Below are 25227 nucleotides of genomic sequence, written 5' to 3'. Positions count from 1 at the left end.
TCCTGCCCCGGCGTGGGAACTCAACGTGGTTCTGATGAGGCTCATGGGTGGCCTCCTTCGAGCCTATGCATCAGGCCCGCTCAAGTTTCTCTTGTGGAAGACGGCTTCCCTTGTGGACGTCACCTCTGCCAGACGTGTAGGTGAGAGCCAGGCCCTATCCTGCAAGCTGCCGTACTGGACTTTCCACGAATTAAGGGTGGTACTGCGTACGCACCCCTCTTTCATGCCGAAGGTTCCGTCAGAATTCCATCTCAACGAGCATTTGGTGTTACCTGTTTTCTTCTCGAAACCTTTGTAGCTGGCGGAAAGGGCCTTGCACTTGCTGGACGTTGCTCGTGCCCTGAAGGTCTACGTGACACGCACAAAGAGTTTTCGGAAGACTTCTCAACTGTTCGTGAACTTTGGTCCTGTGAACCATGGGAAGGCCTTGTACAAGGCTTCCATCTCAGGGTGCTCTCTGGCTGCATCACGCACTGTCATCGGTTGGCGAACCGACCGCTTCACGGCCGTCCGAGAGCCCACTCCACCAGAGCGATCGCTGCAATGACGGCGTTCCTGTCTGGACATCTACAGGGCTGCTACATGGCGTTCCAGGCACACCTTCACAAATTTCTACTGCGTCCACAGAGATTCCAGGGAGGAGTCCAGAGTCAGCCAAGCAGTGCTACTCAACCTGTTTGCTTGAGGTGAGTCCGTTCCAGAGGTAAGAGTTAATTGCTTCTGTTGAGCCTTGCCACCTACTGTGGTTGTGTGATGTGGTACTGTGCTTTATTTGTTATTCATGAGCATGTGAATCCATGCCAGGCCACATGCTGGAGAAAGTTTAAGTTACTTACCTGTAACTATTGTTCTCCAGCATGGGTCTGGCATGGACTCATATGCGAGCCCTCCCTCTGGCCCCTCTGCGGCTCTTCTTGGTCATACTGCCCCTTTAAGTGCTTACCAAATCTGAAGATGACTGCCAGAGGTGGGGTTTAGGGAGAGGAATGTCATTGGATGAGGGCAGTATGACCCAGAGGATAGTGATTGGTTTAGAGGAGAAATACAGTTTTTAAGTGAAAGTGAAACCTTTTTCTTTTACTGAGGATTCCCAGCCTGACGACGGGGAATATTCATGTGCATGTGAATCCATGCCAGACCCATGCTGGAGAACAATAGTTACAGGTAAGTAAATTAAACCTTATTGCAATTTGTTGTCGGAGGGCATGAAAACCGCTGGGAAGAGTTCAGACAGAAAACGTTAGATGCTTTCTTGAAGGCAGCACCTTCAGCGATGACTTTAGAGTCCAATAAAAAAAAGTGGAACCCACCGCGTTCTCCAAGATCAGCAGGAACTCCAGAAAAAGTAAATCCTGCATGCCTAAAAGGTTTCTTCGAAGGTTGCCCACGCAGTGTTGGCATTGTCAACTGCCAATACCAATGCCCCTACCTCCTTCAGTGCCATATTGGAGCTTTCCTCAAAGGACGTGATGGTGTCTACAAAGCTTTCACAATGTTGGCAACCAAATTCTGTTCGGTTTCAACCATCGAACATCCCAGAGGAATTAGTCTTGGAGGAAGCGAGGATGGAGGAGTTGACATTGAATCGCAAAGACGCCCCGTGGGCTCAACACCTCAGCCAAAGTCGATTTCGGTCAACCAGACATACATGCCCATCGAAATGCTGCATATAGCAAGGTTATGAGCAAAGTCACAGAATGTTCAGGCTGGGGCCCCGATACTAAAAACATTACTGAATATGACCGTACAGATATCCTTGACAAAGACCCTCCCTAAGGAACTTGATTTTCATTTTCATGCAGCAGTAAAGGACTTCCTCCTTGAAATGTAGAAACAAACATGGACAGTCCCTGCTGTACATAAGGACCTTGTAAATAAAATACAAGCCTTGCTCCTTAGACCCTGACTTTCTCTCAAAACATCCTACCCCAGAGAGTCTTGTGGTTCAAGCTGCCACCTCAGCTGCAACATCATCTGCCTACCAATCCCCACTACCAGGCAGGAATGCTAAAAGGTACAATGCCTTAGCAAAAAAAGGTCTTTGCACCCAAAAGAATGGCCCTTAGAGCCACACATGCAACATGCTCCCTGTCCAAATACAGACCACACTTTGTGGTCAATAAGGTGAGGCAGCAGAGCATATCCCAGAATGGGAAATGGGAGAGGGATATTTCAACTTAATTACATATGGAAAGGAAGCAACAAGCCAGTCTCTTCAGTCAGGATTGGATGCAGCAGACTATGGACGAAGGCCCATGGCACTAACTCGTTATCTAAAGGATGTCCATGGCTGCGGATATCTGTTTTTGCGCACAATGTTCAAGCCAGGTTGCTAGATATGCTCTTTGATGATTCAGATCTGTTTAGACCTAAAGTCTTGAGAAGCTTCAAGCCTCGAAGGCTGCAACTAAATCATTAGGGGCAGCAATATGTCAACCGCCACCAGAAACATCTTTGCAAGGGTAGCCTAATAAAACTTTTAATTATTTCTTCTCCCTCAACCCAAAAGGTGGAGGTCAGGGACAAAGAAGAGTATCCTGTCCAGCTAGCGATCAGGGCGGAAAGTTTGCCCAAACAACTATCCCATCCATTCTATCAGCCGCATAAACAACCTCAAAACTACTTTGAGGGATTCTCCCATCCATCACCAGTAGGAGAAAGATAAGCCCAGAATTCAGAAGAATGGTATTGCATTACATTGAATACTGGGTACTTCAGGTAGTATCCCAGGGCTACTGCCTTCCCTTCCTGGAGAGACCCCTAGATTACCCACCAGCAGTGCATCCTTTGCAGTCTCCATATCCACTACTCAGCAGGAGATCCTTTCCCTGCTGGAGAAAGGTGCCCTAGAAAGGGTACCTTCAGCAGAGAGTAACCCGGGTTGGTACTCAACATACTTCCTGGTACCAAAATAAATAGGGAATTACAACCCATTTTGAACTGCGCACTTTAACATGTTCTTCAGGAAAGACATTTCAAGATGGTAACTCTTTTGCAGATCCTCCAGGCTCTTCAGCTCCAGGATTGGTTGGTGTCCCTCGATCTAAAGGACACTTAATTTCATGTGCCCATACATCCCAAGCACAGCAAGTGCCTGATGCCCATAATTGGAAGGACCTACTATCGGTTTCGGGTTCTACCTTTCGGGCTCACCACTGCCCTGAGGGTCTTCAACAGGTTGTTGTCAGCAGTGGCAGCCAGTCTGAGAAGAGGCGATGGTTCCATGTCTTCCCCTACATAGACAATTGACTGATACATGGCGCATTCCCCAGAACAGGCTACAAAGCACCTGCCACTTCCTACACAAACTGGGCTTCTTTCTCGACTTCAAGAAGTCCCACTTAGCCGGAATGGAGAACTCGAGGACAGATGCCCTGAACAGGCAGGTATCCGTCTCTCACAAGTGAGTTATCTCAGGAAGTTCTTTTAAAGATCTTCGCCCTCTGGGGGAACCCCTCTAATGAATCTGTTTGCATACAGTTCCAACAGGAAATGCGAGCTGTTCTGCTCCAGGGAATTTCCCCCAAGAGGAGCACTGGAGGATGCTTTGTAGTGGACTGAATTTTCAATTTTTATACGCATTCCTGCGTATCACCCCTCAAGTCCTCAGGAGGTTGACAAAGTTCGAGACAACATTTTCCTAGATTGGGCTCGGAAGATGTGGTACCCAGGCCTTCTAGACCTGTCCATCTGCACGTCACTTCGTCTTCTATAGTGAGCAGAGCTACTTGCAAAACGTCCATGTTCCTATTTTTTCTTTTACACCTCGCCCAGCAGAGTTGACAAGTAGCTACAGTAATAGGTTACTTAGCTGCGCTTTCCATCATTAAACGCACACCTGATCAAGGTTCACACTTAAATATGCCTATAATTATTAAATTCCTGAAAGGCCTAACAAATACCTTTCCACCAACACCATATGTGGTGCCAGCTTGGGATCTGAAATTAGTACCAAGATTCTTGGAGGGAGCACTTTTCGAGCCGTTACGTTCTTGTCCACTCGGGTCCTCACATGAAAAACTATAGTTTTAATTGAGTGCAAGCACTCTCATGTAAACCACCTTTCACAATCTTGACTAAAGAGAAAGGTGATACTTGGGGTCCGCCCTAAATTTGTATCCAAGTTTCAGGTCATGCAGAAAATCAACTGATCTGTTTTGTATCCCCTACCTCACTTTTCCAAGAAAGAGGAGAGTTTGCATAGATTAGATCTAAAGAGAGTGTTAATTTTCTATATCGCCAGAGCAAGCATCTTGAGGCAAGATCAACTTTTTATTGCCTATGCCAGTCCCAGAACCAAAGAAATGTGATCTAGAGTGATGATTTTATTCATATTGGAATGCTATACAATAGCAGGAAAAGACATCCCTGAAGGAGTAGCGGCTACATCAGTGCTTCAGAGAGGGATAGCAACTATACATATTTGCCGATCCACAACATGGTCTTCACTGCATACGTACGCGAAGCAATTTTTTGCCTAGACATAGCAGTCCTATGAAATTGCCTAATCTAAATTAGTGAGAGTTGGCTCTTCCCTTCTCCTCTACAAAAGGTACTCATATTTAAGTATATCTAAGATGAGGAATCCATAGGATGACACAATCCATTAGAAGAACAAGTCGCTTACCGCTGATAATGTTCTTTCTGATGGATGTTCCTCCCAACGATTCCTCATCGCCTTCCCATCCTACCCCTGAATTAAAGGAATCTCTCTTTCGCTCTTTCTCTCTTTCACTCTTTCTCTCTTTCACTCTTTCTCTTTCTTTTCATTCTCTCTTTCTTTTCTTTCTCTCTTTCTCTCTCTTTTCTTTCTCCCTTTCAGGATCTTTCCCACCAGTACTGATTTTTTTCAAACTGATTCCCCAATGCAGCTATGCATGGGGAAAAAATATTGAATTGAGGTAATGAGGCGCAGTGCAAGCTATTTATACCAAAGCAGATGTCTGATCCGGCATCAATTATGAGGCATGTCAAGGGACTACAACGCCCCTTGCGGTCGGAATTTTCCAAAATATGCTTAAGCAGGAAGAAGGTTTTTAAGATATGAAGAATCTGTGGGAGAAATATCCGGTAATGTTTTTTCTGATGGAAGTAAGTAATTTATTGTTCTCCCAAGTCTTGAGACCATCTAGCCCAGCCAGGGGTTGCAGTGCTTCACTCTTGCCGGCCATTGCTGAACTTGAGCGTCTGGTCCCTCAGGAACTAGCTGACGCCAAATTAGGGATCTCCAGAGCAACATCTTGGTTATTGTGCAGCAAGGAAGGAATTCATATTGCTGCTTACCTTAATTCCCCAGAGGAGACTTTCATTCTGAAGAATTAGGTTGTCAAAAGGCACTTTGAGGTGCTCCTTCATCTCCACCTTTCGTTCAGGGAACCGGTTTCTCAATGGGACCTTAATGTGGTTTTGGCAGCTATTATGCAAAGGGCATTCGACCTCTTGGCCTTGTGCACCTTGGTTCTTATTACCTGGAAGACATCATATTGGGTAGCCATTACTTCTGCAAGAAGTGTAAGCAAACCTCTCTTCAGAAGGTCCTTAGATCATCGTCCATAAGGACATGCTCGTCCTCCCAACTGTTAAGTTTTTCATTACCAAGATTCCTTCCCAATTTCCACTTTTAATCAGGAGATTATTTTAGCTGTATTTCATCCCAGGTCTCGCACTTCCTCAGCAGAGACGACTTTGCACAATCTCAATGTAGCAAGAACTTTGAAGTTCTATCTGGACTAAACTAAGTCTTTCAGGGAGCATGATCATCTTTTTATTACATGTGGGGGCCTTTCAGCTGGAAATAAGGCACCTAAAGCTACCATCGCTAGATGGCTAGTCTGTTGCATTTCTAAGGCTTACAGGCTTTCACCAGGTCCCTGAGATACTGTGTGCTCATTCGACCATAGCTAAGGCAGCATCATTGTTCCTTAATATCAAAAGAAATAGTTTGCCAGGATGATTTCACAAAATAATATAGTGGTCTTGCCACTTCTTCTGTACAGTCTTTAACTACAACACAGTAGTTTAATATCTTGTACCTCCACTCATCTGCCAGGTCTACCACTACAAGATCCCTTGCCCTGGTATACTTGCCTGCCAAGACTAAAAGCTTCCAACGCTACCATAAGTACTTCTGTGGTGAAGTTTGCTTCAAACAACTTGGTAGTCTTTTGACTTTCAACAACTTCAGTAATACTTCTTCTGAAAAGACCTGAACCACATTGGTGCTGTAGATGCCACAAATAATGCAGATTATGCTCCTCTCCTCCTATCAGGAAAGACGCTCTTCTGCCACAACAAAGGGCACCATCAGGAGTTGGATGGTATGCCAGCTGTAAATTGGCCAGGATACTGCCCAATGCCATTAGCATTACCGCAACTTGTGGCCCGGCGGTATTAGCGCTGGATCACAAGTTGTGGTGGCGGGGTAAATCACCGTTTTGACTGAGTCCATGGGGCTCAAGGGGGCTTTTTCGGCGCAATTATCACAGCGGTAATTGCGCCACGGTAATTGCACCGAACATGGGCGTAAAGGTGTGGCATTCACCTCCAGCTCAGAACTGGAGGTTAACGCTCTGAGTTTCCCCCAAACTTGGGATTGGTCAAAGCGGTAATGCAGAGGTAATAGCGTAACCACAGCATTTTTACTGCTCTGCCCAACTCCTGATGAGGCCCTAAGTCTTTTGGTTCTCAACAATATCAATATCGACAACTTCAGTATGGGCTACTTCTTCTAGGAAAACATAAAACCAAATCGATGTTGATTGTTCCACCCTTGGGAATGATACCTACAATGCAGATTATGCTCCTCTCCACCTGAATGCTCCCTATGAGGAGGGCAGCTCTTCTGCTACACTTGCTTTCCCACTCCTACATCAACCAAATGCTGATAATGGCTTTTTATCACACTAGCTCTTTGGCTTGAACAATGCGTGTTTGAGTCTTTAATAACTATTGCCTCTTCTCTGTGACAATAGGGTTTACATATTGGTTATTGTTAAGGTCTTTTAATATTGCCCTCTCTTGGCTTTGGCAATGGTGTTTTTTTTGGTACCTTTCAAATTACAATTGCCCCCAATGTTCTTATTCCACCAGTTTAGCTGGTAAGCATCAGATTGATATGCACAGTTATTCTTAGTCTGCCAACTCCGCTTCTTCTCATTAGTTTAGTATTCAGTATTGTTAACACGGGCTAGCAGCGATTACGGAGCATTCTGGGGTCACATACAAATAGTGAACTCACCCGGTGCTACATACGCATTCGCTCTCTCTGCTGTCTGTGTCTTCAGCTTCCTCCACTTCTTCACTACAGGATAAGTTACTTTCTTCTGCATCCCGTGTCCCACGCTGGTTGGGAGAGGAGCATTCCCCGCTCCACAAACACTCCGGTGCTCGCCTGCCACCAGAGATCACTTTACGTTTGGGAAATGCTTCATGCTGTGCACAGCCTGTGCACACAAGCTCCTCAGGGGGCAAAGCTTTCTGGAGCATCACTTTCCACTGTGCAACCTCTGCATACAAGGTGCTGAAGGGTAGGGACCCTCACGAAACTGGCATCTGCTTCACAATCAGCGGCAGATCTGGCAGCTTTGCTTCCCTGCAACTTCTGCTGCCAATGCAACGTGAAGTCTCGATAAGAACTCCACCTTCTCCAGCATTGGATCTTTCATGGATTCACATGCTGTGAATATTTCCCCGTCGTCAGGCTGGGAAACCTCGGTAACTTTAATTTAGCATTTTCCTATGGAAAACTTCGACACTTTAGTGTCCTATCGGCGTTCTTGTTGGGTGCTTCAGGCCACACCAATAGGACGTCTGGTATAAATAGTCCCGTCCCACGGCTTCCCTTCAGATTTCAACCGTCTCCAAACTGTTGGGATCACCTTGATTCTTCGAGTTTGGTACGTGCGTTTTGGTACGTGGGCTAGGATGTCATCGTTAGCCCAGAAGAAGTCTCTCTTTCGGCCATGTGCTACCTGCGGCCGGAAGATGGTGTACGAAGGGGATGGACATATGAACTGTCTTTACGGTCTCTACACCATCACTCGGCGGATGCCTGCGAGATATGCCAGGGGTTTTCGCAGAGGACCTTGAACGACCGTAATCGACGGCTCATATGCTGGCTTAACGAGGGCACGTATCTGGCTTCGGAGGTGGGTTCGGTCCGCGGGAGCCAGTCTTCAGGGAGAGCGGAGAAGGCCGCGGAGCGGTGTCAGCTAAACCCCCCGCTAAAGAGCAACGGACAGTGTTGCCTGCTTTGGAGGTGGGGAAAGGTCGCAAGTCTTCGTCTAGGTCGCATGATTCGAAGGGGGCGAGTGGTTCCTCGTTGTCCAAGCATGATCGGCCTGACAAGTCCAAAGGGTCTGGTGGTAGGCCCAAGAAGTGGTTCTGACGATGAGCTTGACGATGGATATTCTTTCATCGACACTGGTCCACTGCTATTGTCATCGCAGATGGAGTCGGAAGGATTGTTGACGATGGGTGGGGCGTGACAGTCCGTCGCCTTTGAGTCCATGCTTCCTGAGAACATTTTGCAGCAGGATACTGCTACGTTTTCTGTTTCCTCAGGGACAGAGGAAGTACAGGAACCGGTCTTTGACCCGTCGGCTCTGGGTCTGCAGAGTGCGAAGCCGTCAATGTTTAGTGGGGTGGGAGCTGGGCTGCCCCTTTACCTGCTGCTTAATCCACAATCCCTGCTGTCGTTGCAGGTGTTATCTACGCTCCAGTCTTTGTTGGGGCAACTGGATGCGAGGTTGCCTCCTCCTCCGAGTCCGGCGGTGCCGGTGATCGAAGGTTTGCCTGGTGAGGCGCCTAGGAAGTTTCCTCCGGCACGGTTGCCATTGCCGTTGCCGGTGGGGTTGGGTCGTCCACGGTCTCACCCTGAGGAGGGTGAGTTACCTGAATCGGAACCTGAGAGTGCTCCGTGGGACACCTATCAACAGTGTCTTTATCGTGACGAGGGATGATGCATGGGATACGGACCCTGAGGTGGAGCAGCCCCCGTAGTCCAGCACAACGATCTATTATGATATTGGGGCATTCCACGCCATGATGTCGAAGGTGTGTCTGGAGTTAGGGCTGGTGCCTGAAGAGGAACGCAAGGACTGCTTTCTCTTCCACCATATGGGAAGGCGAAGGAAGGCGGTCTTCTCATTGCCGATTCTCGACCATGTGTGGCAAGAGGGCTCCCGAGTCTACCCCTAGATCTCTGGTGTCACAGCCCGTGCCTGAGTTTGTGGTTTTTTGTGGCTGCCAGACATAAGGCCAGAAGCCAACACAAATGTGTTATGCCTCCGGACAGTGAGGTCAGGAAACAGGATGCTTTGGAAAGAAGGTCTTGACGATAGGGGCTACGACTGTGAAGGCTGCTAATTCTTTGGCAATATGGCCAGATATGATCGTAAAATGTGGCATCGGCTAGCCCCGATTCTTGGACATCTTCTGGAACAACACCGAAAGGCAATGCTGTTGGTGAGAGAGGGGGAGGAGGCCTCCAACCACAGCATCCATATTGCTGTGGACCTGGCAGAGTCATGTTTTAAGCAAATTAATAATGGGGTGGTGCTCCGACGGCAGGCCTGCCTGAAGTATATGGATTTTCGTCCTGAGGTTCAGTAAAAAGTCATCAATATGCCCTGTGAGGGGGAACACTTGTTCGGCGAAAAAATTGATGAGACCCTGAAAGGTATGAAAGGGGATACAGAGACGGCAAAGTCTTTATGTTCCTTGCAAAGTGGTCGCCCTTTTCGCTCCTTTCAAGCTTTTCGTGGAGCCTCTTGGAATGCCCAGTTTGCCTCCTCCAGAGATCGCAGTTACGGGCGCTCCGGCTACTCGTCTCAAGGGTATCGGCGATCAATCCAGTCAGCTCAGAAGAACAGGGACTTTCAAACCCAACAGAAGAAAGGTTTGCAGTCCTCAGCGGCTAAAGGAAGGCAATCAAAAGCCCAAAAATGACTGCCATATGGACAATCCGCTGGGGGGCAGGGTGGCGATCCATGTCGACGAGTGGCAACTGATAACATCAGATCGATGGGTACTGGATACGGTACGTCTCAGCCACTCGGAGTTTCGGTGTCCTCCGGTTCCTATTCTGCCAGTGCCTGGGGTGCAGCTGTATTTTCCAATCTTGCGGCAGGAGGTGGTACTCATGCTCGAGAAAGGAGCGATAGAACCAGTTCCGGTAGCGGAGTGGGGCCAAGGGGTGTACTCATGGTACTTTGTCGTGAAAAAACCCAACGGCAAGTGGAGGCCTATTCTAGATCTTCGGGCGTTGAACAAGAATCTGCAACGGTTGAAGTTAAAGATGCTCACCCTTCAAGATGTCATCCGATTAGTGCAACCGGGTGAGTTCCTGGCGTCATTAGATCTGCAGGATGCCTATTTTCACATCCCTATGAGGCTGAATCATCGCAAGTTCCTGCGTTTTGTGGTCGGAGACGATCACGATCAGTTTTGGGTCCTCCCTTTTGGCCTGAAGTCTTCCCCCATTACATTCACAAAGTGTCTGGCCCCGGTGGCTGCCTTTCGCCACGGGGAAGGTCATCATGTATACCGCTACCTTGACGATTGGTTGGTAAAGGGTTCGTCACGGGGACGGGCAGAAGAGTCTCTCATGGCGACCATGGGGCTTTTGCAATGGCTGGGATTCGCCGTCAACTTCGACAAATCGTTTTTGACGCCGTCCAGAGAATTGGTCTTTCTTAGGGCGCAGTTTCTTACTCTGGACAGTCTGGTAAAGCCTTTTGAGCGAGTGGGAAAGTTGCGGTCCAAGGAAGGCGAGAGGAAAAGGGGAAATGTGGTCTCGGTCCGAGGTTACACGTCCATGGCCATGGCATTGTGTATCCCTCTTCTTCCCAATTGCAGCATGTTCATGAGGCCGGTGCAGGAATTCCTCGCAGACAGGTGGTCGCAAAGTCGAGGATTATGGTCGCACAAGCTGGTGGTCGACAAGGTCTTGGTGGACGCTCTTTGGTGGTGGACGTGCACGTCCAATCTGGTGAGGGGAATGCCCTTGCTGGAGCCGGAGTTCCAGTTTACTATTGTTTACTATTGTGGCAGACGCTTCCCAGGTAGGGTGGGTGGCACACCTCGACGAATCACAGGTGCGGGGCCTATGGTCTCGGGTGGAGACTTTTACATATCAATGTGCTCAAGTTGAGGGTGGTGCACTGGGCGCTGAAGTCGTTTCTTCTGCGCATCCGCAGATCTATGGTGAGGGTGTTAACGGATAATACCACCACAATGTTCTATTTAAGAAAACAGGGGGGGATGCATTCAAAATTCCTGTCCAAGGAGGCAGAGGACATTTGGCATTGGTCTCTAGCTCAAGGGATAAACATTGTTGCTTTCCATCTTCCCGGGGTTCTGAATGTTCAAGCGGACACGCTCAGCAGGGACGCCAGTCAGCTGCACGAATGGAGATTGAAGGCGCAACAGGTGGCCAGAATCTATGGGCGATGGGGATCTCCTCCGATAGATTTGTTTGCTACGAGGGAAAGCAAGCAGTGTCCGGAGTTTGCCAGCAGACAGGGGCTCATCCCGAGTCATTCGGGACATGTTCTCGTTCCCGTGAACGGGTCTATTCGTGTATGCGTTTTGCCCGGTTCCACTCATTCGGAGGGTCATTCAGTGGATTTGGAAGTACCAGTGCAGGGTGATTTTGGTTGCCCGTTCTGGCCCAGGCAGATGTGGTTTTCAGATCTCCTTCATCTGGCAGTGGAAGGGTTGGGAGCAGATCCGGATCTTCTGTCTCAGGACAACGGCAGAGTGTGGCATCACGATCCGGCATCTCTGAGCCTGGCGGCGTGGCTCCTGATCACTCTGAGTTCGGTCATCTAGGAATATCCAAGGAGTGTCGACGGATCTTGGAGGCTGCAAGGGCCCCTTCTACCAATGATATGATATGATATGGCATTTATAACGCGCCCATACACAAGTGTTTCAATATGTCTCATATGGTCATAAATGGGCGAGATTCTGCACCTGGTGTGAAGATCATACTGAGTTTCAGCCTTTGGCGGTGTCCCCGGCTCAGGTTCTCCCATACTTGTTACTCCTTGCTCAAGGGGGCATGGCATTATCATCTATTAAGGTGCATTTGTTGGCGATTTCTAGATTCACGAGAAGGCGCCATGCTGCTCCGCTGTTTATTGATCGTTTGGTGAAACATTTTCTGAAAGGCCTATTTTGGACATTTCCCCCGGTGAAGAGATTTGCACCGGTGTGGAGCATGAATGTGGTTCTTTCGGCACTGATGAAACCTCCTTTTGAACCCATGTCGACGGCTTCTTTGAAGTTCCTCTCGTGGAAGGTGGCTTTTCTAGTGGCGATTACCTCGGCCAGGAGGGTGTCAGAGTTGCAGGCATTGGTCATTGACCCACCTTATTTATGGTTTATGAAGGATAAAGTTATTCTGGTCACTAACCTGCACTTTATCCCGAAGGTGCCCTCGGCATTTCACAAACTTGCTTCTATTTCCTTACCCTGTTCTTTGCTAATGCATCCACGATGACAGAAAAGGCACTGCATTCTCTGGATGTGAAAAGGGCACTAAAGTTTTATCTGAATCGTACTCAAGACTTCAGGAAGTCAAGGCAGCTGTTTGTGGCATTTGGGCCCTCCAACAAGGGGCAGTCTTATTTCCAAACAAGGACTTTCCCGTTGGGTGTCCTCTACAATTTCATTTTGTCACACTAAAGCTGGCAAGCCCTTGAGAAGTGTTGTGAAGGCTCATTCTACACGGTCCACAGCGTCGGCGGCGGTGCTGCTGTTGTCTGGGATAACGCTGGTGGACATTTGCCAGGCAGCCTCCTGGGCGGTGCCGCATACATTCACCAGGCATTACTGTCTGGGGCAGCAACAGGTGGAAGATGTGCAGGTGGGGTGTGTTGTCCTCCAACGCCTGTTTCAGTAAGGTAGGCCCTGCAGCTTCAGGGGTTTTCTATTTTGCTATATCACTTGCTGGGTTTGGTTGTCTCATGTATGTAATAAGATGCTATTTGTTGGTTTGCCTGTGACACACTGCCACACATTGTTTGTACTGCTATGTAATCTATTCACAGCATGTGAATCCATGAAAGATCCAATGCTGGAGAAGGGAGTAGTTTCTTACCTGTAACTCCATTTCTCCAGCGTTGGTATCTTTCGTGGATTCACAAGCGCCCACCAGGCAAACCTGTGTTTGGGTTCCCTCTACTTTGGAGGTTGAAATCTGAAGGGAAGCCGCGGGGGCTGGGATATTTATACCAGACGTCCTATTGGTGTGGCCTGAAGCACCCAAAAAGAACGTCGATAGGACACTAAAGTGTTGAAGTTTTCCATAGGAAAACGTTAAGTTAAAGTTACTGAGGTTTCCCAGGTTTCCCAGCCTGACGGGGAAATATTCACAGCATGTGAATCCATATGGATACCAACGCTGGAGAAATGGAGTTATCGGTAAGAACCTACTGCCTTCTGCTTCTCCTCCTGCTACTTCTTATGGCCTGCACCCAAGGGGTTCTTTTATATCCACTAATCCCTTTCATGTGTGGGTCATGTGAGGTTGGCATCATGGAGGGGAGACGCAGACAAGATTCGAAGTTGAACAGTGCTTTATTAAAGTAAAAATCAGGATGGATAAAGGCCTAACTTGCCCTATACTATGAAGGGATTTTCCTACCTAAAGAAACTAAGGAAAGTCTGTGTCAGTATGTTTAAGTCTGTCTGCGTAAAAATCCTATACTTGCCCCCACAACTAATACAAACACTGTACTGGGATATCAACCAAAAACCTAAATAGTGATTCCAACATAGGGTTTTGAGCCAATTGCAGCTCTGGCTTATTTCTTCAGCCTCTTTTCAGGAATGTTCAAAAGTTCAATTTGTCTTTCTTCAAACACCAAACCGAAATACAGTTCCGTCGCTCTTCCCCAAGTTCAACACAGTTCCAGGACAATACAGTACCAAGATACCAACACTTAGGATTCCCTTCCCCAAGTTTAGTGTCACCATGTTAATAAAGTACCTTAAACACAGCTGTGGGAAAACAGTTTCAGGATGCCAAAAGTTTAGGGTTCCCTTCCCCAAGCTTATTGTTAATTCTTAAACAGAATGAAACTTTGATCTTTTAACTGAACCTTCACAACTCAGAACTACTTTACCAAGTCTGGTGGCACTTGGTTTTCTGCTTTCACCACAGCAAGCTTCCTAGTTAGTATCAAGAAGTTTCCTGCTCAAGGCATAGTTTTAGACCACCGGTCCACTCATTACAGGTCACGCAACCAAGGGCTTTCAGGCTTCCTTCAAAGTGTCACATAATAAGCTGTTCGTATAATCCACCTTCACAATTTCACTACAGTAGTTCTTACTCCATGCATATCCTTTTGGTCTTTCAATGCAGAGTTGGACAAGGGTGGCCTTTGCATAATATGTACAATCCACCTGCTCTTTTTGCTTTCTTGCTGTGAATTCCTCTTGCTTTCTTCTTTTTATTCGGTATTTAGTATTATTTAGACAATCTTGTTTGTTTGTTTTATTATTTATAATGCGCACCAGACCCGGGAGTATCAAGGCGCAACAGTTACAGGAATATGCAAAGCTTAGTTACAGTGTTACAGAGCATGAAATACAGTTACATAGAGTAAAATACAGTACATACATGGAACGATGAGGACTGGAGAAACTAAGGCATGTTACAAATATGGTACACAAAGAATTTCACATTTTACTCCGACTTCATGTCCGCATCATGATTTCAAATCGATGAGGCTTGCGGTACCACACAAAAGCATTTCAGAATGAGTTTTCATGCACACGATCGCTCTGTGACTTTGTTAGGCATTACAAGATTCCACAGTCTCAACAAATGCATCTTTCTTTCTTAGGCACTGTAAGGGAGGCATGGTATCACAAGTATGACACTGACACACAAGTTACAAGTTTCAAAACCTTTATTAGATTCTTGGGGTTTCAAAAAACTCCTACGTTGCCCTATAGCTATGATGGGAGTAGTCTCTAACATCAAATAATAAAGAAAACACAGTCGTAGTCCCTCTATGTGAAATCGAAATGGCCTATACTAACAAAACCTAATGCCTACCCTATCTCTTATACAAAAAGTGTGTAAAGGGGAATGTGTATGCAAAGAAAGGTCGATGTTCTAACATAAAGGATCAATGTGGCTGAGTCAGCTCTCCTCCCCACGTTGTACAGCAAGGAGTAAGGTAGCCCAGTAAAAAGGATGACACACTTTGGGTCAGGGTATAACTTCCCCTTTCTTCGATGTTAATCTTGACCTTTGCACATTTCAGAGTTGGTTCCCTCACTTTATAACAGAACATCAAACATTTCGCGGAGACTTTGGAGTGAGTTGTTTCCTTTCACTAGACCACTCCGCTACTCTGTATCACTGGCTTTACAGTGACAGCTAACTTTAAAGTTCATTACAGGTTTGCTTTCCTTCGCGTCTCATCAGCACGCATGCAACCTTGAATTGTGAGATGCACTGTTGCGGCTTTAATCTTTCCTTGATACAAACCGGACTTTCATGTCTTTCGCTAACTCACTGGTTGCGTGCATTCCTTTCTTGTCTTCGCAGCTTTGATTCACGGGTCACGGTTGATACCACAGGCTTGGCCTCGCCACCCCAACTCTGTCTTTCACCCGGGAGCGTTGCTGGCTTACTTGAAACACAATGCAGGCTTCTTCTTGTCTGGAATTTGGCTTTCTCTGCATCTCCTTCAGTTTCCCATAGGCAACAACCCCTTGAAGGGAACTTCAGGGTTTCCCTACCCTTCGCTCTGGTCCCTCGATCGGTCGTCCTGCTCCAGTGGGTTCGCCTTTGCCCCGGAAGATCTGCTCCTTCTCGTGTCTCACCTTGCTCAGAGTGTGTCTCTATGTTCTGCCTTATATCCGTGTGGGGGGAGCTAATGTGTATCAGATGTATGTGATTTAGGTCAGGTGCCTGACTTTGCCTGACCTGATTAACGGGACATGTCCAATGAGATGTAAGGGTTAGCCTCCTTATTCTCAATCGCCCTCTTCCTCGGCCCAGTGTTTATATAGAAAGGGTGTTGGGATATTGGAGAATCCAATAAAATAGGATGGGCTATGGGCACGGGAAAGGGGGGGGGAATCCGCGTCTCACCATCAATTGCCTCACCCCCACTCCCTGAAGATCCCCCACCCAGGTGATCCTCCCGCACTGGTCCACCCCCAGGGTCTGGATCCAAAGGCGATGGCCGTGCCCTGCCACCTGAGAGCGAGATCCCCGGGGACAAGCAAGTGAGACACCCTTTGGTTTCTCACAGCACGTACTTGGATACTTTGGGCCTCATCGCGAATTGGGCGGTAGCCCTTAAATGGAGCGGTAACGGGGTTACCACTGCATTTACTGCTCGGCCCAATCTCGAGCCCAGCTTGTTTACCCCCAGCTCATAGCTGGGGTGAACACACCAGGAAAATGCAAATTTTTGGTGCAATTACGACCAGCGGTATTACTATGCAGTAATTGTGCCTGAAAAGTCTCCATTGGGTCCAGTGCACCAATTGGGGAATGGGAAGTAACGTTTCGCGCCCAACCCATGGTCCGGCAGTAATACCGCCTGATGGGTGGGTGTTAACGCAAATAAAGTTGGGCGGTATCCCAGCCGGGAGACCGCCCAACTCGTGATGAGGCTCTTTGTGTTCGCTCTCGTGAAAACACACACTGGGTTTCTGGTTGTGTTTTCTTGGCTCACCATGATGTGAGCGGCTTATTCTCCTGAGGTCAGAGTCTCACCACCTGCCGCTCAGACATTCCTGGGCTTCCTTGTTAGTCCAGGAGAACACGCATTTTCTAAGCCCAGCTGTGGAATGGAATGACACGCCTCCTGGCTCCCTTCTGCGGACTCCTTTATATTCTAGGAGGCACGGCTCCCTTGCTACGCTTCCTCTGGCTGCCTCAGCTTGCAGCCCCGTCAGCGGATCGCCATGTCATCCTCTTCAGCTGGTCCTCTGTGACTCGGTTCAGACGGGCTTCCCTGCTTTTTCTCCCTCAAACTTTCCTACCAACTCCTCTTATACACCTGTGGGTTCTTAATAGGTTGCAGGTGTAAGGTAAGGGTTTGCCCTGCACGTCTTGCCTGACCATAATTAAGTTAGTCCCTGGGACATGCCGGACCTTTGGTCCTCCTGTTCGTGTCTGTACTTGAATGGTAAAGGGAGGCAATCTTCATAGCTCTTAGTGACTTCTTCCTCGTCCCAGTATTCCTATGCATTTCAAAGGAAGAGGGAAGTGGGACACTTTTGCAATGACCCATGAAGGTCGGGGAAAGCTTACGTGGATCATCTTGAGGATAAGGGGGATACCATGATTTATTATTAAATATCCTACCTTGAACCTTTCTCTGATCATGTTTAGTCTGGTTGGTATAATACTGATACCTACCCTGTTCTGAAGTCATGGCACTAGATTAACAATATCCTATTACTTCTTCTGGGACAGGGGTTTCTTTTAAATAGGAGGATAATGAATACTGTGTCTCGCCTAGGGGTCTCCCATCTCCAATCCCTGAAGACCCTCCATCCAGGTGATCCTCCCTCACTTGTCCACCCCCAGGTGCAGGATCCAAAAGCAATGGCCTTTCCCTGGCCACCTGCGTAGAGAGTCCAAAGGGAGTAGAAGTGAGAAAATCCTCAGGTTTCTCAGTCATTACAATCGTTAGACTGGGGAGCTACAACAGGTTATGTGGATGACTGTCTCGTATGTAAGAGTGGCACTCAAAGGTACCCAAGCGCAAAATCGAAGGTGGTTGCACAGATCTAAAGCGCCTAAATGCGATTTTTTTTATTTATTATTTATTTTTTTTTTTACACAAGGTATTCCCAGGCAAGAATAACATAGTGGTGATCTGGATAGTAGTAGATAGGCAGTGGCAGTGATAACAACAGATGCAGTGTCCAAGCACGGAGGATCTACCTTTCTGCCCTATGGTTGCTTACCAATTCGAGATGGAGATCTAATGGAGCCATGAGTTTTGAAATTTCTGGAAAAGATTGTACAGTGAGATGCTCTGACAGGCTCGGACAGGGCCTTTTGTGTGGGCTTTTGCTGGGGGCTGGCTTTCCTCACCTGCTGGCTTGCAATTGGCTACAAGAGTAGTGGGGCAGCCAGTCGGGAGCTTTGTTTACGCTGAAGCACCATGGCAACCTGAGCAGCCCTCAGAGGCACTCCGGTGCCGAGGATGAGAGCGGCCATCAGTAAGAGACATCGAAGCAATGATGGCAATGGCGCTGAGTGCGTCACACAAGTATTCTAAATGATGAGGCATGAGGCTTTCAGTTCTTTGTGAGTGGGCAGGAACTGCAATTGCACGGTGCTGCCGTGGTACTGAGAATGCATATGGTGAATAAAGAGAGAAAAATGCACATAAACCCAGAAAAGGGCTTACCTCATCCGGGGTGACACTAGATGGCATCAAGGAGGGATGGTAATCTCTGCTGATAAGGAGGAGCTGCAGGTGACCTCCAGTCCATGGCTGCTTGATGCAGGAAGGAGGAGCAGACTCGGACAGGGCCTTTTGTGTGGACCTTTGCTGCTGGCCGGCTTTCCTTGCCTGCCGGGTTGCAATTGGCTACAAGAGTGGTGGGGCAGCCAATCTGGAGCTTCCTTTGATGCCGAAGCACCATGGCAACCTGAGCAGGTTGCTTGAACCCTCGCTTGGGCATATGCTGCCGCCTCCACCCATTAAATGGAGAGGCCGATTCTGATTTTCCGACCAATTCGCACGGAGAAGAGCGGGACACTGGAGTAAGAAAACAATGATATGGGCCGGAATTCAAACCAGTGTTGTGCTGGTTTGGTCTTGAAAGTTATGTTTACTTCTTATGAACAGCACTAAACTATCTAGTGCACACATTCTGCATACATTATGGAGGTAATGTTGCTTAGCGACAGTCTGCAGTCTCCATCATTTTACAGAGTTTTAATGCCTGAACATTGGACAAAGGCCTTTAAAAGAAATTGTGCATCGCCCTCAACCGCATCCTTCAATGCTATAAATTCAAAATGGTGGAGAGTGAGTTTCACTGCCTGTAGTATATTTTGACTGAAAATGTTCAGATGCCATATCATTCCTTAGGATGAGAAACCCATAGAATTAACATACAGTTTGTGATATAACATTAGCAAGAGCGCAGGACTGTTTTAACATATCCAGAACCCAGTCACAACATACGAAATGTAAGCGAGTCAGTGAAATGTATTGGATAGTTAAAAAATGTTTTAAAAGATATAAAAAGTCAGAAAAACTGACCCCTGCTGAGAATGATAATTACTAGCAGGAAGACCTAAAAGAAGAAATAATACACCATCTTAAACTAAGTTTTACCCTTGTGTAAAACCACTTTTTTGCCAGAAACAAAATCTGTTCTAAGTTTGCTTTTCTATACTAATAAAAAAAATGTGTATTTGAAATGACTGTTTTAAAATGTGTGAATTACTTGGTGTTTCTTTGTGTACAGATCGAGGCTGCGTTAAGTCGGGTGCCTTGTTCTGGAGGAAGAATGACTTTACAAGCCAGATGCAACAAGGTAATACATACTTTGGTATTTTCTTAATTTGATGTGAATGAGTTTATGGTGGTGTAACTCACAATAATGTTCATTTATTTGTTTTCTCGACCGCTAGTTCAACACTTGTTCTCTAATATGGGATTCTTTGATGATTTTATTCTATATTCTTTGACCTCATCTGTGTGGATAATTTATTGTTCTTATATTTATTTTCAGCAGTTAGTACACAATGAGAGTCCCGGCACAACACCACATCTCTGTGCACATAGGAAACCCGTAGGACCCTTGTAATGGCAGGGTTCAGCTAAAGCATTGCGCCACATTGCCTTTTTAGTTTTAGTTTTCCCATCTTAACTATGGAGGATTTCAGAAATGTGTATGTTTGAAAATGTTTGCCTTCTAACCTATCTTTTAGTCCTGAATGGATATTTCTTTACCTCATACCTCATTTGTTGGCAGGGGCTTTGCTATCAGGAATGTTTAATGTTGAATCTGATGTTTCTTTGTGTAGGTGTCAGCATTCCAAGATCTGCCCTCTGGGTGAAGTGGAGGGAAATTGGCTACTGCTAGTTGCTTTTATTTCACTTTTGTGGTTCCCCCAACTCCACACCAGGCCCCAGCTATAGGGTTCAAATACCCACAGTGAAGCCACTGGGATACTTTGACCGAGACATCCACCCCATCCTTAACTATTGCCATCTCTAAGTCTCGTGCAATTTCAGCTCCTTAATTAACCTCCAAGAATCTGACACTTGAGACCAGCTAACCGGTTAACTTCATGCATTTCTTATATGTAAATGAACACCTTGCAGCTGCAAAGTAGGTACAATTTGGCAAACAAAACACTAAAATAACGAATGCCCAGTCTTTTGCCATGCCACTGCTCATTTGATTACAGGTCTTCACCCATTGGGCGCTGTAGTTGCTGTCTCGGATTGTTTTAGTAGCTTGATCTGAAAAAGTGGTCTGGCTTGACTTCAGGGTCACAGGGTTTTGAAAGACCTTTGCTGGTGACGTGCCACTCTCAAGGTTGTCTCTAGTTTGCTCTGGCAGATATCTTTCTGCTTAGCGCATGGGGACAGGGAGTCTGAAAATGATGAGGTTGTGGAGAAATGTGTGACTGCTTGAATGGTTAGAAATCTATGGTGCATGTTATACCACCATTAGTTCCAAGACCATAAATGTGGTACATTTGCCGTTAAACATCAATTGTGACAGGCACATTGCAGACAGTTGTCTAAAGGATTTTTTTCTAATTTTTAGGAGGCGTTAGAGGATCGGTTGGAAAAAATCAATCGTGATTTGGGGTCTATTCGCATGACCCTGAAGAAGTTTCACGTTTTACGAACCTCTGCAAATATTTGAATATTCTGTTTATTCAATCCTCTTCTTTGCAATTGCACTAATGTAAAGTAATGCACTGACCAAATGCAATTCTTTTTTTTTACTTTTGGAAAATAGACCATGTTAATCTGTGAACTTTATATTTTATACTTGAAGAAATAGCAAATATTCTAAGCTTATTTTTATTAACTAGTTTTGCATCAGTCTGTAAATTGTATATTTTCATGTTTTTTATTAACTGTTTCTATACACCATGTAAACAAATCCTATTTATATTGAGTCCAAGCAATGAAGGAAAAGACAAATAGTCTTAAATGTTGTCAACAGTTTACTTTGTTTTTCATGAAGGCATTCTTAGCCGTGAATGGTTGCTTTAACGTTTCTGTTGCCTTCGGTCATGGTATTTTGTGTATTCTCAACAAGGTTTTCAAACCTGTTTTATGAAAGTTTTTCTCCTTCACATGTATTTATTCTAATATTTTTATTATGTTTGTACTGTTCTTTTGTGGTTTGATGTGATGAAGGAATGCAATAGAATCTTAGGATTCTTTAGCAATAATGACAAGCATGGGGCTGATGTCCTGATAAAAAATAACCCTCATGCAAGGGACGGGCCCACAAAGGCACTAATGGCAGATGCCCCATCTGTAGTTTATTATGCGATTATAACTTGTAAACATTAAACCTTTTTTCAAATGAAGCCTTTTGTTTCCATGCTAGTCAACACTTTCGTGTCTGACTGCTTAATTTGATCATTGCCAATATTTAACTTATGTCTTCTTTGTCAAGTGTATGTATACTGTATTATTTTTTACAATTCCATCAGTACTGTACATTGTTACTCTTGTATCCTGTGATATTTCAATCTTGAATATTAATGCTCCCCTACCCATAGTGTAAATGATATTTGAATGGCCAAAGTTTTGAAATCCCTTAGAGTTCTGATCAGTTGTATATAGTCTAGCAGAAATGTTTGTGCTATTTGCCGTTTGACATGACGTGTAGCTAGTAGACTGTAGCGGCTATAACTTGGTTACCATGTGCTAGTTCAAATGGTTAACAACTACCCAAATGATGCCAAAAAGCCCAGCCTTTCATTCTAACTAGTTTTCGGTTGATTGCATGCTGAGGCCTTAATTGTACTTTTAGCTACAAAATGGGGCCGAGTTGTAGTTGGAAAAAAAATCTAGAGCACTGGTGTTCTTATGGAGCCCGAGAATATTTCAAAACCTAGGCTTTCTGCACGTTTCATGATTTTATCCTAACAGATTAGTTGGCTATTTTGTTCTATGAAAAATATAAAATCCAGGTTTCTGGCATGAGTGAGGCTGACTAACCAAACTGACTTAGTGGATGATTGACCGGCAGTCACCCACACATAGCTTATTTCCTAGCCTACAAGCTAGACTGGAATGTTCACCTGAGTATGCACCCTGCCTGAAACTGTCTGTATGAGGGTGATAGACTGCAGTACCTGTACGTTTATTAATGTTCTTAAACATGACATGTTTTCATGGATTGGACCCTACATCTGAGGCCTCCAAAGTTTGAGTATTAGGTGGATTTACCAAACAGGTTCGATTACAGGCGTCTGCAACACTTTGTTTGGGATTGTTCAGTAACTGTAGCCTCAGCTGTGTGAAATACAATCGGACTATGCCAGGGTGAAGTAGACCATCTTGACACACGGTTGATAACAGATTTCAAGGCAAATAATATTATTAACCACTCTCCTTTTATGTAAAATGTCTGCATAGATTCACAGGACAATAAGACCTGACCTGATTTGATAAAGGTTTATTCAGGGTCTCGTAACAGCGGTTTAAATGGGTCAAGGAATAGGACATATAAAGAGAGAAATTGTAGTAAAGTGGAATATCTTCTCCCTGCATCTAGGAACTTTCCCCCTCCCTTTCAGCCTCTCACACTCTTAGATGGGATCCCTGGTATGCCACACACTAAATGTTCCACGTTAGTAGTCAGGATGACAGCTCTTTCAAAGTCCCTGAATATGTTAGGTTAACCCAAAGGTGTCTTGCAAGTGCCTCTCCATATTGTCATTCAGTCTTGTTGGAAAGCAGCCAGTACCCTGATTCACAAATCACTTTAGCTTCAGGGATGTAGGGTCCTAGATAAGGCAGCCTTTCTATGGGTCACTGAGTCATCAACTCTTGAATTCTACGAGCACCTTAGTCATGGTTACCAGGTAATTTGAAACTTACCAGTAATAGATGTCGGCCTTTGGTTTTCAGCGGTAGAGTGGCTGGGTCTGCACTGCACTGCCCCCGATGTTCCCCAAACCCAAGGGCTCTGATCATAGGGGACCGCAAACTGCTCCTGCTATCCTCCTTGATGCCCAACATTGGCTTGTACCGAAGATGCCTCCTCATAAGTCTGCTCTGGCCGAGAAAACTCCTGCTTGCTTACCTAGATACCCTTAACCCCTTAAGTGCCAAGGACAAGTATGCTTGTCCTTTTTGCATAGACTTGCATAATAGCCTGGCATTTGCACCTACTCCGTTCTTACTCTCACATGCCGTACTGCACCTAGTCCGTTCTTACTCTCATATGCTGTACTCATGAGGATGTGTTCCCCTCTTCTCTGTTTCGCAAATCATTCCCAGGTTTCTTCTTCTCCCCAACTCCCCCTTTCACTGCCTCCTGTGGGTTCTTTAGTTACCTCTATTTCCTCCTCCGCTCCACTTTTCGCCGCCTCCTCTAATCTTCTTAACTCTTCCCGATCTCTCTCTCTCTCTTCACCGCCACTTATTTTTGTCCTTCCTGTCACCACCTCCTCCATAGCACTCATTCTCTCCCACCAGCTCATTTCCTCCTGTGACCTCCTCCCCCATAGCTCCCTCTCTGCCACCTACTCTGCTCCTCCTATGTCCACTAGCCACCTCTGTCTCCAACCCCTTCTTCCGTAAACCACAAACAAACTTGCACAAACTCCTTCTCCAGAGACCCACACACATGCACTCTTTGGGATTTCTTTTATATGCCCCTGTTCCTTCCCCTTAGGCTGGGCTCCTCATGAGGGTCTTGTAAAGAGCCAGGAACGAGACGCGGACACAGTGGATTCATGGTTTGGTCAAAGACTTTTATTAAAATAAAGGGGGGTTGGGAAATGCCTCTCTGTCCCTACTCTTAAGAGGTGTTTCGCTGCTTAAAACCAAAACTAAGGGTCTGTCCAAGGTCAAGATGTCTAAAGCAAATCGTCCTGTGTCCAAAGTACTATTCTTGCCCTCATATCTAGGAAAAATAACTTGAGTGAAATGGGAAAATGTCTTTGGCCTTAAGTAGTGCACAAATTTTCATAAAGGAAATGTGTAACTCCAACATAAAAAGGGTCCAGAAGGACAGAGTTCCTTGTTCCAAAGGGTGGTTCATTTCCCCTGGATTTCTCTTCACTATTCCTTGTATTTCAAGAATATCAGTTCCTCATGTTTCCTTTGATCAACCACACAAAATACCTTGGCTGCTCGTCTGTGTCTTACTCGGATACCTGGTGTACTCTCCTGCCAGGTTTCCACTTGCTTTTAACGTGTTTTCAAAGCCTTCTCGCTTGTCCTGTTCTATCCTGTTTAGGACTTTTTCAGATACTGTATAGGATGCACTGTTCAACTTGATCATGCTTTTGTATATTGTTCCTGACAGGAGTTTTTTACTTAAAGATATTTGCAACTTGTATCTGCCTGGTATACTCTCCTGTCAGGGCTTCTCTTATCTGAATATATTCATATGACTTGGAAACCTTTGCAATTGAGAAGCCAGAAAGCACTACAATCGGCTGCAAAGTAACACTATGTGGAAAGTATGCCCTGTTCACCATTATTGAGGAGCCCAAAAGCACATTGACCACACTTAGAGCATCTGGGTATGAAGTGATCATTTCCAACCCAGCAATCAAAATATTCAGATGCAGATTAGTGAACCCAGCAATGTTCGTAACCGAACCAGTGGAGGAAGGAGATCAAGTCTGCAAGAATATACATGAGGAAAGCCCTGGCAGGAAAAATATACCAGGCAGATTAAAGGTGCAAGTATATACCTATGTGAGAAAGCACTGGAAGGAGAGTGTACCAGGCAAATGGTACACTCTCCTTCCAGTACTTTCTCACATAGTTATATTCTTGCATCTTTAATCTGCCTGGTATATTTTTTCTGCCAGGGATTTTCTCATGTGTATATTCTTGCAGACTTGATAGTTTCTTGTATCTGTACCATCCTGTCTTGAATCCCCCTGGTATACTACCCTGCCAGGGTTTCTTTCATAGGTGTATTGCATACACTTACAAACTTGATAGTCTTTTCTGTATTTTCCGTTATGCCTCCTTAAGAGAATTTCACTTGCTCATT

The 25227-nt window shown here is 45.9% G+C and overlaps 1 protein-coding gene across 3 annotated transcripts in view; it reads left to right on the top strand.

Annotated features, from left to right (window-relative positions):
• MPHOSPH9 (M-phase phosphoprotein 9) overlaps positions 1 to 21568 on the top strand; it is a 1008430-nt gene extending 986862 nt beyond the window's left edge. For 2 of the 3 annotated variants that reach the window (XM_069619661.1, XM_069619663.1), the window contains 2 exons: positions 19474 to 19542; positions 20788 to 21568. In XM_069619661.1, coding sequence (XP_069475762.1) covers positions 19474 to 19542; positions 20788 to 20889 — 171 coding nt within the window. In that variant the 3' untranslated portion in view covers positions 20890 to 21568. The remainder of the gene's footprint in view (positions 1 to 19473; positions 19543 to 20787) is intronic. The other variant, XM_069619662.1, reaches the window with a different exon arrangement.
• Positions 21569 to 25227: the final 3659 nt, after the last annotated feature.

This window comes from Ambystoma mexicanum, chromosome 10, assembly GCF_040938575.1.
Source record: "Ambystoma mexicanum isolate Mex_15411 chromosome 10, UKY_AmexF1_1, whole genome shotgun sequence".
NCBI classification, from domain to species: domain Eukaryota; kingdom Metazoa; phylum Chordata; class Amphibia; order Caudata; family Ambystomatidae; genus Ambystoma; species Ambystoma mexicanum.
Note: the sequence above shows the minus strand (reverse complement) of the source record. Positions and strands in the feature narration are given on the sequence as shown.